The 17,063-nt window shown below is 39.0% G+C and overlaps 1 protein-coding gene across 2 annotated transcripts; it reads left to right on the top strand.

Annotated features, from left to right (window-relative positions):
• LOC113022422 (inter-alpha-trypsin inhibitor heavy chain H3-like) lies at positions 1–12,332 on the top strand. 2 transcript variants are annotated; one of them, XM_026167815.1, is made up of 21 exons: positions 1–173; positions 988–1,148; positions 1,278–1,382; positions 1,638–1,800; positions 1,896–2,006; positions 3,813–3,941; positions 4,058–4,174; positions 4,269–4,437; positions 4,531–4,641; positions 4,796–4,977; positions 5,081–5,260; positions 5,348–5,469; positions 6,043–6,191; positions 6,546–6,590; positions 6,802–6,888; positions 9,461–9,517; positions 9,894–10,001; positions 10,157–10,325; positions 11,642–11,790; positions 11,985–12,069; positions 12,159–12,332. In XM_026167815.1, the coding sequence occupies exons 1-21, from the start codon at positions 102–104 to the stop codon at positions 12,271–12,273; spliced, it is 2,586 nt and encodes an 861-aa protein (XP_026023600.1). In that variant the 5' UTR covers positions 1–101; the 3' UTR covers positions 12,274–12,332. The 2 variants fall into 2 exon arrangements, with proteins under 2 accessions (XP_026023600.1, XP_026023599.1); XM_026167814.1 differs by having other exon boundaries at positions 6,043–6,224.
• The last annotated feature ends 4,731 nt before the right edge of the window (positions 12,333–17,063 follow it).

Below are 17,063 nucleotides of genomic sequence, written 5' to 3'. Positions count from 1 at the left end.
AGAGTTTGAACTTTAAAAAAATAGGTACACAATAACGCTGTCCTTGTTTGAGTTCAAAAGAGTGTTTTGGCTGTTTTGCTGGCATTTTGGTTGGAGGCGTCATGGGGAGAACCGTGGTGCAAATCACCTTCATCATATTCCTGCTGGTTTTGGCTTCCACACAGCCAAACAAGGTAAGTTCAGTACACATAAAGGGCAGCAACAGTATTTCAATGTAACAAAATCCTTAAAAAGTGCTATTTATACTTCACAGATAACAAGAGATTTATGAGGTACATTGATTTTTATCTCTCTTGGCGTCTTTCAGTCAGGTGAAATACACTGAACTTTGCAGGGTGAAGGTCCTTTTGACTTCTTCCTCCAGGGTTACTTCATGTTGGTCCTATTACATGATAATAATTTAACATAAGGACTGGAATAAGCTTAAGCCTTTAAGTAACAGATAGAAGATAATGTAATCACCTGAAGTGAAGAAATCCTGAATGTGTGCATGTTTACTGTATCCTTTGTCTAGAGTCAGAGTATAAAGTAGTCTATTAGCTCATTTTAATGTTTAAAGATATACATTTAATAACAGTGATGGTTAGTGCTAGATTAAGCGATTTATCATCATCCACAAAAACAAAACAAAACAAAACAAAACAAAAATCAACACATAGCACAGTGTAAAACTCTGTTTCCATGTATTTACTGCATCCTGGTGAACTGTTGGCATTTATCAGGTTGCAATAAATATTTGATAATTTATTGCACCCAGCAGCTGCAGTGTGTCAGCTGGTGATTCTATTAATTCATTTATTTCCATGTGTTGATGTTTTTCAGCACATAACCAGTCACATTTATGGTGTGGATGTGTATCTATTTCCCTCATGGCGATGATATCATCCAAAAACAAATTATTTTTCTGCTAAATTTGACCTTTGGTCAGCTGCTAAGCTCAGTTAACCATTATGTTTTCGGTGAAATGTGCCCCCTGTGTTTGCTCAGGATGACTGGGACATCTACAGCTTTCACATCAACTCCACAGTGACCAGTCGTTATGCCACCACTGTCATCACAAGCCGTGTGGCCAATCGTATGAACGAGTCAAAGGAAATTGAATTTCATGTTCAGATTCCCAAGAATGCCTTCATCAGTAAATTTCGAATGTGTGTGAAGTTAAAATAATGTGTAACCATCCAGAGATATTTGCAAATAATGAATTCTACAGTGAAGAATAAATGACAGGATACTCAGTAGTGTGCATTTACACAAGGGCTTTTCTTGGTCCTTTTCAGGTTTATCGATGGCCAGGTTTATGATGGTGTTGTGAAAGCTAAGGAGCAAGCTCAGCAGCAGTACACTGAAGCTGTGTCCCGTGGTGAAAGTGCTGGACTTGTCAGGTATTAACTAAATGATTAAATGATAGGTATTGTACAAATACACTGAGTGTTCCTTTGGATAAAGAAGAAGAAAAAGAAAATATTTCTGTCATTCAAAATTAGTTTGGTCTGTTCTTGTGTTTTCTCTTCTTTCTTCATTTCTCTAAAATAATGTTAATGCGAATAGGAAAATATATTTAGTTAATCTTATTCTCTGCTCAGGTCCAAACTACAGCCATAATCGCAATTTAGTGAGATCATTTTTTTCTGCTTTAGTTCTGTAGGGAGGACACTGGAGGAATTTAAGACCTCTGTAACTGTGGCTGCTCACAAAAAGGTCACTTTTGAACTCACATATGAGGAATTAATGAAACGCACACATGGCAAATACGAGCTGCAAATTCATGCTCGACCCACACAGCCTGTCAGTGACTTCAAGGTGACTGTCTTATTGGTATCTATTAGTGGAAAATGCTGAGATAACATCACACATGATGAGATCTTTTATTTTTATTATATTGTATTTATTACCAGGTGGATGTGTACATTCACGAGGAAGCTGGCATCAGTTTCATCAATGTGAAAGGAGGCCTGAGCACCAATGCCCTCGCTAATGCCATCACCAAAACACATGCAGATAAACAGGTACTGAAATCTTTTTTGTTGCAGAACAGTAAAAAAAACACGAGCTTTCTAACAAGAGACAGTTTGAGGTACTAACAGGTTGTTATTCATTTGCAGTAAGAGGGAGCTTGATCTCAGTGTAAAATGAATGACTATAAAATGAGTAAAATGCACAAATAACCATTATGGTAACAATGATATTTCTTCCAACATTATGGCTCATTTCTCATCCTTGTACACAACACAAATGCTAGCAAAGTTCTGATGTCTGGCGTAATGTAGATGGCAGCACATCGTGCTTCCAAATCGTAAAAATCCTACAGCAGTTTATTAACTAGAGATCACTTGGAAGAACTGAACATGATTTACAGAATTTACATGAGATACAGAATTGGATTAATAATTATTTGGCGATTAGATTCTGATGAACCATCATAGTATAATGAGGTCCCAGCAATGATAGGCATAAGGGCAGCATCCCCATGGATTCTAGATGCCAGTGAAGGTGAAGGTGAAGATGGAGACATGGATGCGCCTCTGAATGATCAGTCGGAGGTGGACATGGTGATGAGACAGGCTGGATGAATGAATGGCAGAAGAGAACTGAGATTTTAAAACACACCAAACAAAGTCTGATTGGCTCATAAAAGGTTTGGAAGAAAATGATTGGACTAGAAAAATGCTGTCAGCACCAGTGTTTGGGTCATTACTCAAGAAAAATCAACTATCACACAATACTTAACAAAAAAACAGTAATGTAGAACATTACTTTCTTACTTGCAGGAGAAGGTAATTTGTTACATTACTTGTTACATTACTTGTTAAATTACGTTATCATCACTCCATAAAATGACCTGAAACAGTTACATAATTACCAGAAAACAACAGAAACCTGAGGCTACAGTCCCACACACAAACACAGATCCCTATCATATTGCGGATGAAGACAGTCTTGCTTTTAGTGTTTACAGATGAACACAAAGCAGAGAAAAAACAGCCCAAAGAGACTAGAAAAGAGGCTGGTTTCTAAATCTTCTTAATATGTTTTTTTCTGTACATGGCTAAGTTTTAACCCACATTTGTCTTTGCAGCAGTGAAGTGTTTTTGGTTTTCTGAAGTATTCACGATGCAGTGGTTCAAATACATATTGTCATGGTCCGGAGTCTGTGACTCCGTGTTTAAGTTAAGTTTATTATTATTCTGTGGTTTTGGTTATCTTGGGTTTTTGTACTCTTCTGTTTCACATTTCATGTTCCTATGTCGGTGTCCTCCAGTCTGTGTTTAGTTGGTGTGTGTCGTGTTCAGTCGGTGTGTTTCCTGTTTTACTTTGAAGGTCTCTGTCTGATGTCAGTGTGTTCTGTTTACGTTTCCCCTGCCTCGTCAGCAGTTATGTCTCCCAAGTGTGTTTCCCTCCTGTTTCCCATGCCCTGATTACTGGTGTGTGTAAGTGTGTGTTCCCTCGTCCTCGTTGCTGGGTCGTCTGCTTCTCTCCGTCCGTCTTCCTGTGTATTTTCCTGTGCCTCCCTGCATATCTCTTTCCGGTTAGTTTCAGTTAGTTTTTCCAGTTTAGGTTTTCTTAGTTTCATGTTTCACCCTCGCCATCTCTGTTGTATCCACTGTTGGTAAATAAAGTCACTTGCACCACTGCTGCCGCATCTTGGGTCCTTATAATTCACAAATTCACAATTCAAAAACATAATTTCAGTAGTTTACTAATCATTTAATTCTGTTTGCATTTACATTTTCAGCAGACCATGTATACAGAAAATAAAATCACTGACATCTCTCTCTACCAAGTTCCTAAACTCTGATTCACTCTGTTTCCAGGCGTGGGTGTATTTCTATCCAACAGTCGACCAACAGAAAATGTGTGACAGCTGTGGAGATCAGGGTATGAATGGAGATCTGGTTATAGTTTACGACGTTAACAGGGATAATGGACTGGGACACATCAAGGTAAACCCTGGTCTTTTAGCAACACAAACCGTATGACTTGGGCTAAAAAGCTTCTTGAATAATCCTATAACCAATCAAGTTTTGTTTTTTGTTTTTTTTTCATAACGCCGCCTTAGAAATCTGACGGATACTTTGTTCATCATTTTGCACCATCTGATCTTCCACGGATACCAAAAAATGTCGTCTTTGTTATTGATCAAAGTGGCTCAATGGAGGGGAGAAAAATTGAGCAGGTAAAGTATTTGAAGGGTCAGTTTCTGATATTATTTTACATTTTTAATGAAAAGAAAAACAATATGTAGCCATGAATTATGTTTTCTTACCCAGACTAGGACCGCATTAATCCACATTCTGAATGATCTGGCAGAAGATGATCACTTTGGTCTGATCACTTTTGATGGCATAATTTCTTACTGGAAGCGAGAACTCGTTCAGGCCAACAGCAAAAACCTGGAAAGTGCCAAAAACTTTGCACGCAATATTCAAGACAGAGGATGTGAGAAGTTGCAGTAAATACACATTTTGGAATATCAACAGTTGGGAGGAGAATAGCAGTACTGAAAATGCATTTGTTGTTGTTGCATTTCAGCCACAAACATAAATGAAGCAGTGCTGCAAGGAGCACGTATGCTGAATGCACATAACAGAGAAGGTTCAGCATCTATCCTTATACTTCTCACAGATGGAGACCCAACCTCAGGTTGTAATAAAACACATCTGTAAACAAATGTACACAAATATTTCATGAAACTGAGATCTTTATGAGCTTATTGTGGTTAAAAGTCCTGATTTATTATGACTTATGAGACTACATTGTTTCTGAGCTGAACTGGGTATGTCTTGTCTTTTTTCAGGGGTGACAAATCTGGAGAAAATCCAGTCAAATGTAAGACAGGCTATTGCAGGCAAATTCCCACTGTACTGTCTCGGTTTCGGTTTTGATGTTGATTTTAATTTCCTTGAGAAAATGTCGCTGCAAAATAACGGTGTGGCACGGCGGATTTATGAAGACTCTGATGCTGATTTACAGCTGAAGGTATTTAAATTATGCATGCTCTTCTTTTATGTGATTTGAAACCCCTGAGAATTGAAAGAAAAAAGAGCATGATTTGTATCACTTCCACACTGTATGTCAACAGGGTTTCTATGAAGAGGTGGCCACACCTCTACTGACAGATGTGACAATGATCTATGTGGGTGCGACCAATCTAACCCAGACTAACTTCAGTCAGTATTATAATGGTTCTGAGATTGTGGTGGCCGGTGAGATCACAGATAATAACATTGAAACCTTCACCCCTCAAGTTGTGGCTATTTCAGTAAGAATCAATCCACAGGACTCATCAGCAGAACTCTTCTCAAAACCTTTTTTGTGATAGACTGACGTTACAATTAATTTATTACAGAGTAATAGAAGAATAATGTTCTCTAACCCAAATGAAACCGTGGAATCCACTGGAACAGTGTCTGATGACCGTATCCAGAGGGTTTGGGCGTACCTCACAGTTAAACAGCTTCTGGACAAAGAGTGAGTTTGACTTACAACATCTTTCCACTTTTTTTCTTTTCAGGTGATGAGCTTATTTTAAAGGGTAGTTGTTGATTGGCACAGCAAAGCTGAGATTTCGGGTAAGGCTCATCATAATTTACCTGAGCCTGAAGAAGAAATGGTTTGTTCAGTCCAAGGCCCAAAAGATTCTGTTTTACACACCTTTATATATTTGTTAGGAAAATACTGCACAGTTTCCAGTTTTAATGGTGATATGAGATGGTAACAATCTTACCACCATATTCTATTTAATTTATTTGTGTACTTTTTAACCGGTTGACTCTGGACTAAAGGCTGGTTTCCAAAGTAAATTTATTTCTTTAACTCTGGGGTGTCACAGCTGTTGCGATATAGCTGCAAATCCTTCTTGAAGGAAGTAGTATATTAATTTATCCATGTTCATAATTCAAACAGCCTTTCAGGTTTGTAACCCTATATCAATATTTTCAAAACACTGGATTATCTTTGGACATGGAAACATTTTTTTTAATTACTTAATTACATTTGATTTCTGTGTCAAACCCCTTATTCGTTTAATCCTTTGTGACACAGGCTTCAGTTATCTGAAACTGAGAAAGAGAAAGTGAAGAAGGAGGCTTTGGAGCTGTCACTGAGGTACAGTTTTGTGACCCCTCTCACATCCATGGTGGTTACAAAGCCTCCCGGAGAGAACACAGATGTGCTTCATAAACCCAAGGAAGGTGAAACACCACAGAGAAGGCATTTCACTGGAGGTTATTAAAAGATTATTAAAATTCAAGTATTTAATTTGGATCAATTCACTTAATTATTTGTTGTTTCTCTGTCACATAAAAGAGAACCATTGAGTATTTATAATTTAACTACTAGAAAATGTAGAAAAATTGAAAACTAAACAGTTATGTAATAATATAAATTATTAATTTTTATTATTACTTGTAATAATAGAAATTATTACAAGTAAAGTTTCTATTTAGTGTTTTGTTGGTGATTAAATATGAGAATAGTGATGCCTTGCCTGAAATCATACAATATTTGCCAGAACTTTGCAATATTCTTGTCTGAATTTTTTGTAGTTCCTGTTAACCGCAGGACCAGGATCCAACATGTTCCTGTTCATGGTATAAAGCGTATTTTTACATTGTATTGCATGGATGGTATATTGAAAATACAAGAAGTTTTTTTTTTTGTTCTTTTTTACACGATTTGGTTTTTATTATTATTATTTTTCCTTTTGAGCTTTTAGTGATGTATTGTCTGAAGCCATACAGTATTCACCAGACTTTTGTGATATTCTTGTATGTAACTAATGTTGTCTGAATTTTTTTGTAGGTACTGGTATGGCCAAGTTCAAACATGCTCCTGTTAACCCCCCCAGGCATCAGGCCCCTGTTCGTGTTTTAAAGAAAAACACTCGTGGTATAGTATTGCATGGATGACATACTGAAAATACAAGACGTGTCTTTCATATGAATAGGATTTGTATGACTTTTTTTCCTTTTTATGTTTTAGAGGTCCAAACTATGTCTGGCTCCTTCAATTAAAATCCACTCCTTACTTCTTTCATTTCTCTTTTTTGTGTGTGCACATCTTAATTTTCAGCTATATAGAGCAGTTACAAGATGTTATCAAATAATAGAAATCATTAGAATCACATTAAGTGTGTTTTTTGTTTGAGGTTGAATATGAAAACAGTGATGTCTGAAGTTATACAAAATTCACCAGAGCTTTACGAAATTCTTGTGCGTAACTAATGTTGTCTGAATTTTTTTGTAGTTACACTCAGGAGTGGACTTCTAGACACTTCTAGTGATTTTCCACTGGCACCTAAAGGCAGAGGTGTGGACTCAAGTCACATGACTTGGACTCGAGTCAGACTCGAGTCATTAATTTTATGACTTTAGACTTGACTTGAAAAAATGTTCTAAGACTTGTGACTTGACTTGGACTTTTACACCAATGACTTGGGACTTGAATTGGACTTGAACCGGTTTACTTGAAAAGACTTGATATTTTACCCCAAATATAAAATTTAACATGCATATTATATGGAGATTGAAAATGTGACGTCATTCACGGGTAGAACCGCAAAGGATTCTGGGAACTCGTGGCAAGCGGTACTAGCGCACGTAGGCTTTCAATTGAAATCAGTCACACAGCGATAAAAAGAAACACAAAAATGTCAAGAAGCTGTTGTATTATTAACTGCAATAGCCGGTCGCATGACAGCCACGGGAAGCCGACGGGTAAAGAGATCGGTTGTTATCGGATTACGTCGTTGAAGAGAAATTGTTCGAGCCATGTTTCCGAAGTAACAAAGAGGCGACTGGATTGCAGCCATTCAAAGATCAAATATAACGTCCCAGAACACTCCAGCTCACAGGTTAGTCTGCTCCAAGCATTTACACAAAGGTCAGTCTGCTGTTGTAGTTAATGCGTCATTTTTCTTAACATAATTGGTGATATAGGTTACAAGCAAGTCTGGCGCTGAACAGAAATTGTCGCGCTATGCTCCTTTATTTATTGTGCATAAATAGTGAATTGTCCTGACACAATATTGCGTTTCGCTTCTGTTATTATGGTACACTGACAAAAACACATACTTTTATTCACAGGATAAAACAGGTTTTTTGTATCACTAATTGTCCAGTGCGATTACAGCATACAGTATTATTGTCACTGCTACATTTCTGTGATGCTACCAGAAATTATTTCCACTACTAATTAATTACCGTTGAGCTCAAAGGTCCTATTAATAAACGGTTAACGAATGTGTATTTATGATGACGATTTGTGAGACTGGTAAACTTATGATACGTACGATGGTCTTTCGTTCGACACGGTGCATTTCAAGGTCCTGCACCCATCCGTCGGTAAACTGTACCTGGGCTTGTTGCAGTGACCGGAAGTTACTAAACTTCATGAGTGTATGCACTCACTCCAAGAACCGTATGCTTATAAATATGCATATAAATATGCTACGATGAGATAGCTGACTTCATCTAACTAGCAAATGTTGTCCAGGCTACGTTGGTGATACAGTTTTTTTTAATGTGTATGATATTTTTGTCATGCGATTTTAAAGCTGGTCCTACAACCGCATCCAAGAATAACATGCAGCTTATCTCAGAACTGTCGGTGAAAATTATTCTTGGAGCTAAGTTTAATTGAGCTGCATTTTAAAGAGGTGCAATTTCACAATTTGTGTATATTTTCTAAGTTCACTATTTTGTCATGTGTTGAGAAAAACACAGATTTTAAAATTACATGGTCTAATATTTACATTTAGCATAACTGCAACATTATTTTTTCGTTTGTTTTTTTTAAAGACTCGAAAGGACTTGAAATTCAAAGTTTCAGACTTGTGACTTGACTCGGACTTTTACACCAGTGACTTGAGACTCGACTCTGACTTGCCTGACATTACTTGAGACTTGACTTGAGACTTGAGGATAAAGACTTGAGACTTACTTGAGACTTGCAAAACAATGACTTGGTCCCACCTCTGCCTAAAGGTATAGTATTGCATGGATGGCATACTTTCTTTTTTCTTTTGATAGAATTAAAGATTTTACAGGGGATTTTATACATGGCATCTCCAGGTTAAACTCATGATACTTCCCCAACTGATGACTTAAAGCAGGCTTGGCCAACTCCAGGCTTTGAGGGCCGGTGTCCTGCAGGTTTTAGATCTCACCCTGGGTCTACACACCTGAACTTCAAGACATGTTGAGGACTTAAATCAGCTGTGTCAGATCAAGGACACATCTAAACCCTGCAAGACACCAGCCCTTGAGGCCTGGATTTGGACACCACTGACTTAAACAAAGGAAATTGTTTTTGTTAATGTAAATATTTGCCATAGAACAAAGTGTGTATTTATTGCTTGATGTTTAATATAAGAACATACATGTTTTGTCCAAAGTCATACAATATCCATCAGAGCTTTGCAATATTACTGTGCGTAACTATTGTCTAAATTTGTTTGTAGGTCCTGCTCCCCGTGTCCGTGTCCGTATAGCTGCCAATGTCCCACAGGCAACTGATGGTATTGTATTTTATTGATAGTATAAAGATAGATCCTCAGAGAGGATTTTGTAAATGGCATCTACAGGTTAAAATGTAAACAAAAACATATCATCCAGATACTTCCTCACATGATTACTTAAACAAAGAAAATGATTTGTATTTAGTCTATTTTCTAAAACTGTGTATCTGTGGCATGAGGTGTTGTTCTTTTATAGATTTATAAAAATTAATTTCCATGTTTAAAAAAACCTGAATTTGTTTTTTCAATGTTTACTACCCAAAAGAAGTAAAGTGACTAATATGTGAAAACAGTAAAGTTGGTGTTGAATGTTAAGCTTTTTATTTTGAGGAACAGAGTTTCTATATACTGACTCAGTGTGTCTATGTGTATCTAGTTCCTCTTCTTCACAGGTTTTTAATAAACACTGAGAATCAGACTGTTCCATTGTGCTTTGATGTCAGTGGCTCACTACAACTTAAACTACTTCACCATCCCAGTGAGGGTCAGTAGTGTTAACTTTTCCTAATTTAATGAACCCTGATATATTTTTTCTTTTCATGCATAATAAAATCTTACTATTCTAATTTCTCATTAGCATTTTAATATAATCCCCAATTTGTGAAGTGTGTTAAGAGCTGCATTTCTCTTTTGTTCCAGAGCTGTTTGTGAATGGTGAGCTTGATTCAGTTGTGAATGGAGGCTTCAACAGTATTTTTATACACTTCCAAACTGACCATCATGTTGAGATTGACTCCAGGGGCGTGACTGTACGAGAAGGACAGACTGTGGCACATCACACTGGACAGGATACCATCACAGCTGGGAGGTAATCTTGCAATATAATGGTACAAACTCATGTTCTCAGTATTGTATACAGATATGTAACTTCACTTTTTCCAAGAAGTATAGGAGATGACGAATCCTAAATTAGCTTACATGTTTCAGACTGAACAAGAGAATAAACACGCAACAAATGGAGTTATCACAGATTTTTATTTGTACCGATTAAACATATGAAATGTTTTTAGTGAGATCTAGTTTGGTAAGCAGACCCTTCAACAAGGTTAGTAGTTTACAAATGCAGAGCAAATTGGCTGCACAACATTATTCTTATAATGCTTTTTAAAACTCATGCTTACATTAAAGGTTCTGTACACCCACAAAAGTGGAACAATTTTTTTTGTCAGTGACAGAAACTCTTCTCATCTTCAGAATTACAAGATTCGTCTTTGTTGGTGTTCGTGTTTGTACATCTTGGTCACTTTCTCCTTAGCTTTGTTTTGGGAAACAATTTTAATCTTTCATTTCATTATAATCCATAAAATTGTGGCCCTTTGTAATGCCTTTAATAGTTTTGGAAGTGTAATCTGAACACAAGGCTGTCAGGAGCCCACTGCAGCATTTGGCAGGCATCACAGCGGTGCCTGCTAATTGCAGAAAAAAAGATTTAAAAAAGATGGTAAATTTTAAAAAATATATTACTCCTATTGCTACTTATCTAAGCAAATTACGATTTAGGACGTTATGATAAATATGAAACGATTGAGAGTAACTATTTTTTTCTTTGGCGATATAGCATCAAATTATGTCACCTGTTAATTTCTGAAATTTTGTTTTAAAGCCTGGAATTTAGTTGGAAAGACGAGATGTGATAAGGAGGGGTAGGCCTGACTGGGAAACCACACACTTACTGGCAAATGACTTTTAACTGATAACTCATTAGCCAATGATAAATGGACCAGTTTTTACACAGCGCTTTTCTACTCTAATGCAGCACACAAAACTATACAACTTGCCTCATTCAACGATATTCCAATATGAATGGAGAGCAACTTCACATTACCCGCAAAAGAGCATCTGATGTTGGATGCTGTGCATCTTTGAACGTGTTGCCTGTGGAAAAATAGGCCTATAGTATGTCTTGACTGGTGTAACTAAAGGGATCTTGTGAGACTAGCAAACCTTTCAAGTTTCAAAATGAATTTGCTCTTAGGCATGATAGTCAGCCTGTGCACCCTCTCATATTACAGAAGTTTCATTATTATTGTATTATGTGCAGAACAAAAATCTGCCAAAATATGTGAAATGCTCAGAAACTTTACAGAGCTTTAAAAAGTTCAAATAAACTCCATATCCTTGCAGTGTGACAGTGGTTGTGCACAACAAGAAAATACATGTTACAGCTGGAAAGATGCGCCTGGTGATCTTAGTTCATGAGAAGAATGGCAACAAATTCCTTTGGCCAGTTTTAAAAAAGCATCGCTCGGCCAACGACTCTGAAGGACTTTTAGGTGAGTGGAAGGTTTTTGTGTATGTGTGAATATTCACTGCATGAGCTGGAAAATTGTGTATATACAGTAGTTAAGAAAAACCCGTTTACAACCAGCAGTGGTGTTTTCTGTAAAAATATCTTGATGCTGTGTCTGTTTTAGTATCTGATTCTAAATGTCAGGTCCTATTTTATTGTTTTACTCCCTTTTTCCAGCTGTAAAGCCTGCAGTGTATGAGGTGGTGCAGCAAGTTCCTGTCACAAAACTAAAGATTAAAAACCAAGAGATAGATGTTACAAGGTACGTTTTTTGTAATGTTTTCAGTTTCTTCATTAAAAACAGAAAGCCGTTTAAGATTCCACCTATAATCTTTTTTTCTCCTTTTGTAGTGACAACGCTACTGATTACAGCGTCGACCCTCCTGTCACAAAGAACTGCTGGCTTATGTCTGCTGACTCTGCCCTGCAGAGGCCACTGGCAGATTTTTCCGTGGCACAACTTTAAGTGTGAACTGTGCTGAATTACAAACATGAAGAAATAAAAAGTATCAGTTTAAAAAAAGAGCATTTTGAAACTTATTCAGTGTTGGTCTCAGAATGTATGTCTATGTAATGGGAAAGGCTTTAGGACCCAGGGCATCAAAGGAAGGTAATAAAAGAGGAAGTAGCAGAAAGTGTCTTCTTCTGTTTAGATGTGTAGTCGTTGAAAATTGTGGTTTTGGGATGTTACAATGTTTTGAAGTCCATGCTGAGTAGATCGCGTTGTCATTCAAGCACTTTGCGATAATACTGCCCTTCAGTATGATTCAAGTAATGAGTGAAAGGACATTAATCATGTTGTGCAGCAAGCATAGTCAGTTGGAGGATGGGCTGCACATGTGATTGTGCCACTGTTTTTCTTCTCTCTAGTTTGTTTTAGAGTGAGGGTCGTATTTTAAAACTGATTCTTTTTTCCTTGGTTTTGTCTTTATGTAAACTGGACCTGCTGCAATATTAATTAAGAAATGTCCAAACACCTCACAGCAATGTGCCACCAATTATTTCCTTAGCAAAGCACTTAGTGGATGTAATAAGTGTCCCCATGGGATCGCATTTATTTAGGGTGGATTTGGTTAAAGAAAAGCACCCATAATTTTTCTGCTGGCTAGATTGAGTTATTAGGTGATGCTACATTGCTGGCAGGTTGCACCATTAAAAGTACTCTGTAAATCATTAGTGGCCTTTCACTGTGATAGTCACATTTTATTGCAAATCCTTTTTAGTCATAAAATTGTATAAAGGTTTGGTGATACTGACCTCTTATCCGGTTTATTCTGGACTCTGGTGGTCCCTGCATGATATTCTGACTGGGAGTTTGTATGACAAGGTTTACAGAAGGTCTTTAATCCTCCACAGTCTACTTACCATATCTTGTCTACACATTCCCTCAAATTGTTTTCGTTTAGTTTTGAGCCTTTGTTAAGGCCAGATCCCATCCAGGAATGTTCCAGAATTTCTTCAACCACAAACATTTGTGGCCACATGTATTCATTGGGTAAGTCCAATGAATACATGTGGCCAAATAAAATGGTAAGGGCATGTGCAATGCTAACAAGGTTGTAAAGCACTTACACCTTTGATGATGACTCCAACACTGTCCAGGTCATCTATGGTTTCTTCATGTTCACGTTTCATGGCCAAGATGGCCAGGATTAAATTCATTAAAGGCTTGCCTAATTTGTTTGAAGATGAAAGTTTGTTTCCCTCGCACCAGGATCATTTTGGTTTTTTGGGCAATGTCATTTGTCAAACTTAAATCAACCAAAGGTGGTCTGTATTTTTACACATTACAGACACCATAAAAACATTAGTGTCATGATGCTCAGTCGTTTTGTATTTTTGCAAGGTAAACACAGCAAAACCATCAGGATGAACAGTACTTACGTACTGTTATTCAAAACCTCCACATTTAATAACAGATTAATACGTTAGCTTGTTAAATATTTCCTGGACTCCAACATTTCTTCTTGGAGAGTTTTGAAGACACCACCAAAGAACCGCATGGCTATTTATTGATAGACCTCACACCAACCTGCCCAGAGTGGGGATATTGCCTGAAAAGCAGCTTTGTCTTTTTATTTTACGAGGAAAAGTAACCAAAGAAACCAAGGAAATAACCATTACTTTTTCCAAAGACACTGATAGAAAAAGTTTGGACTCTGGATTAGAGCCTGGTACTGACAGTTTTTGATGATGTCTTTTTTTTTTATCTATCTGCTCATCTCTGGTCTGGGCTGCTCCTTATTGATGCATCTCTCTCAGGCTCGTATTAATCTTGGGGGTGACAGTCAAAATCAATACTGCCCAGTCAGAGGTTGTCAAAGTGACTCTGGTTGTTAGCAGTTTAGAAACTTCACGACTTTTAACCGGTAGAGCTTCAGTTCTGGGGCAGAATTTAAAGCCCATTGTTCTTCCAGAGTTTTTTCAGCTGTTTTATGGACTCTGCAAACATATATCCAAAGCTGCACTGGTACCATTGTAAATGCCCTGTTGTTTGTGTTGGGTGTCTGGCTGAGCAGCAAAATGTTGCAGGGCCTCATGGGCACAATGGTGAAAAGTTAAATATTGTTTACACACACACACACACACACACACACACACACACACACAAAAGCAGTTATGAAAATAACGTGTGCCCAAAACTTCCTGTTAAAAGGGAGTTTTTCCTTCCCACTATGATCCCCTATCATATGATTTTTGGGGTTTTCTCAGTATCTATTATTGTAGGATCTACTGTATAATATAAAGCGCCTTGAGGCAACTGTTGTTGTGATTTGGCGCTATATAAATAAGATTGAATTGAATTAAATGTGATAACATTTATAATTGTAATAGATTTTATTACCTCCCATAGCAAATCACTTGGTAGGTGCCGGTCATAAATGACATTTTTGACAAAAATTTACATCACATCTCTCTTTTTTTCATGCTTTCCCAGACGTCTCCAGTACATACATGCCAGCCCTCCCGATTTTTCCGGGAGAATCCCGAATTTCAGTGCTCCTCCCAAAAATCTCCCGGAGCCACCATTCTCCCGAATTTCTCCCGATTTTCCACCCGGACAACAAAATTGAAAAACCATATCGCAGAATTCATAGCGTGGCCCAGCCAGTTCCAGTTTCCAACAATGGCGGCAGCTACTTAGTTTTAATATTACTCTTTCTGGGTCGCAAAATAAACTTTTATTATATTTTCAGGCAGGGCCGTCTTTAGCCCAAAATGAATCAAAGCACCCCCAAAGATTTCTTACTTTTTTGACAACATTTGCTGTTTGTGTGACACACTACCGAAAATATAAAAAACATACAGCACTTGGTTGAGACATAATAGTTTGGGGGTATATATATATATATATATATATATATATATATACAGCAGCAGTGATCAGTGAGATGCTTGGCTACAAGTTGAACAGCCACAAGGGGCAGTACCCTCCATGGAGAAGGAGGCTAGAGGACAAGATCAAAGTAGCACGGAGGGAGGTTAGCCAACTAACGGAGTTGCAGAAAGGTGCGACAAAGAAGGTGCATAAGAAATACAGCAAGCTGTCCATACCTGAGGCCTTGGAAACTGCCAAGCAAAGACTCACAGCCTTGGCCAGCCGCTTGAGGAGGTACACCAGAGAGATAGAAGGCAGGAGAATAAACCAGCTGTTCTCCACAGAACCAGCAAAGGTGTACTCTCAGTGGCAAGGGAACAATAAGAGAACAGCACCACCAAGGCTGGAGACGGAGCAATACTGGAAGGGCATATGGGAGAAGGACGCAACCCATAACGGCAATGCTCAGTGGCTAGAGGATCTGAGGGCAGACCACAGCGACCTCCCTGAACAGGGTCCAGTAACCATCACAGTGGCAGATATCCAAGAAAGGGTCTCCAGTATGAAGAGTTGGACAGCACCAGGGCCCGACATGGTTCACGCCTACTGGCTAAAGAAGCTGACTGCACTCCACGAGCGTCTGGCAGCACAAATGAACCAGCTGCTAGTTAACGAGAGACACCCGGAATGGCTAACCGAAGGTCGGACGGTCCTGATCCCCAAGGACCCCAAGAAGGGACCGGTCCCCTCCAACTACCGACCAATAACCTGCCTCAGTACTACATGGAAGCTCCTGTCAGGCATCATATCGGCTAAGATGAACAGGCACATGGATCAATACATGAGCGGGACACAGAAAGGGATTGGCAAGAATACCAGAGGCGCAAAACACCAGCTACTGGTAGACAGAACAATCAGCCGAGACTGCAAGACCAGACTGACCAACCTGTGCACTGCCTGGATTGATTACAAGAAGGCCTATGACTCAATGCCCCACAGCTGGATACTGGAATGCTTAGAATTGTACAAGATCAATGGGACCCTAAGAGCCTTCATCAGGAACTCAATGGGGATGTGGCGTACAACACTAGAGGCCAACTCCAAGCCCATAGCACAAGTCACCATCAAGTGCGGGATCTACCAAGGAGATGCTCTGTCCCCACTGCTGTTCTGCATAGGCCTGAACCCCCTCAGTGAGATCATTAACAAGACTGGCTACGGATACCGACTACGGAACGGAGCAGTTGTCAGCCACCTCCTGTACATGGATGACATCAAGCTGTATGCCAAGAGTGAACGAGACATCGATTCACTGATCCACACTACCAGGCTATACAGCAATGACATTGGAATGTCATTCGGACTGGAGAAGTGTAGTCGGATGGTAACAAAGAGAGGGAAGGTAGTCAGAACTGAGGGGATTGAACTACCAGAAGGCAACATTGCAGACATAGAGGACAGTTACAAGTACCTGGGGATCCCGCAGGCGAATGGGAACCATGAAGAGGCCGCTAGAAAAGCTGCAACCACCAAGTACCTGCAGAGGGTCAGGCAAGTCCTGAGGAGTCAGCTGAATGGTAAGAACAAGATCCGGGCCATCAACACGTACGCCCTGCCCGTGATCAGGTACCCTGCTGGGGTAATAGGCTGGCCAAAGGAGGAGATAGAAGCCACTGACATAAAGACAAGAAAGCTCCTTACCATGCATGGAGGGTTTCACCCCAAGTCCAGCACCCTGAGGCTGTACGCTAAGCGGAAGGAAGGGGGCCGGGGACTGGTGAGTGTCAGCACCACAGTCCAGGATGAGACAACGAACATCCAAGAATACATTGGGAAGATGGCCCCAACTGACCGAGTGCTCAGTGAATACCTCAGGCAGCAGAAACCCAAGAAAGAGGAGGGAGACGAGGAACCATCATGGAAGGACAGGCCCCTGC

Source organism: Astatotilapia calliptera, chromosome 5 (genome assembly GCF_900246225.1).
Source record: "Astatotilapia calliptera chromosome 5, fAstCal1.2, whole genome shotgun sequence".
Lineage (NCBI taxonomy): Eukaryota > Metazoa > Chordata > Actinopteri > Cichliformes > Cichlidae > Astatotilapia > Astatotilapia calliptera.
The sequence above is the reverse complement of the archived record's forward strand: the minus strand, read 5'-3'. Positions and strand labels throughout refer to the sequence as shown.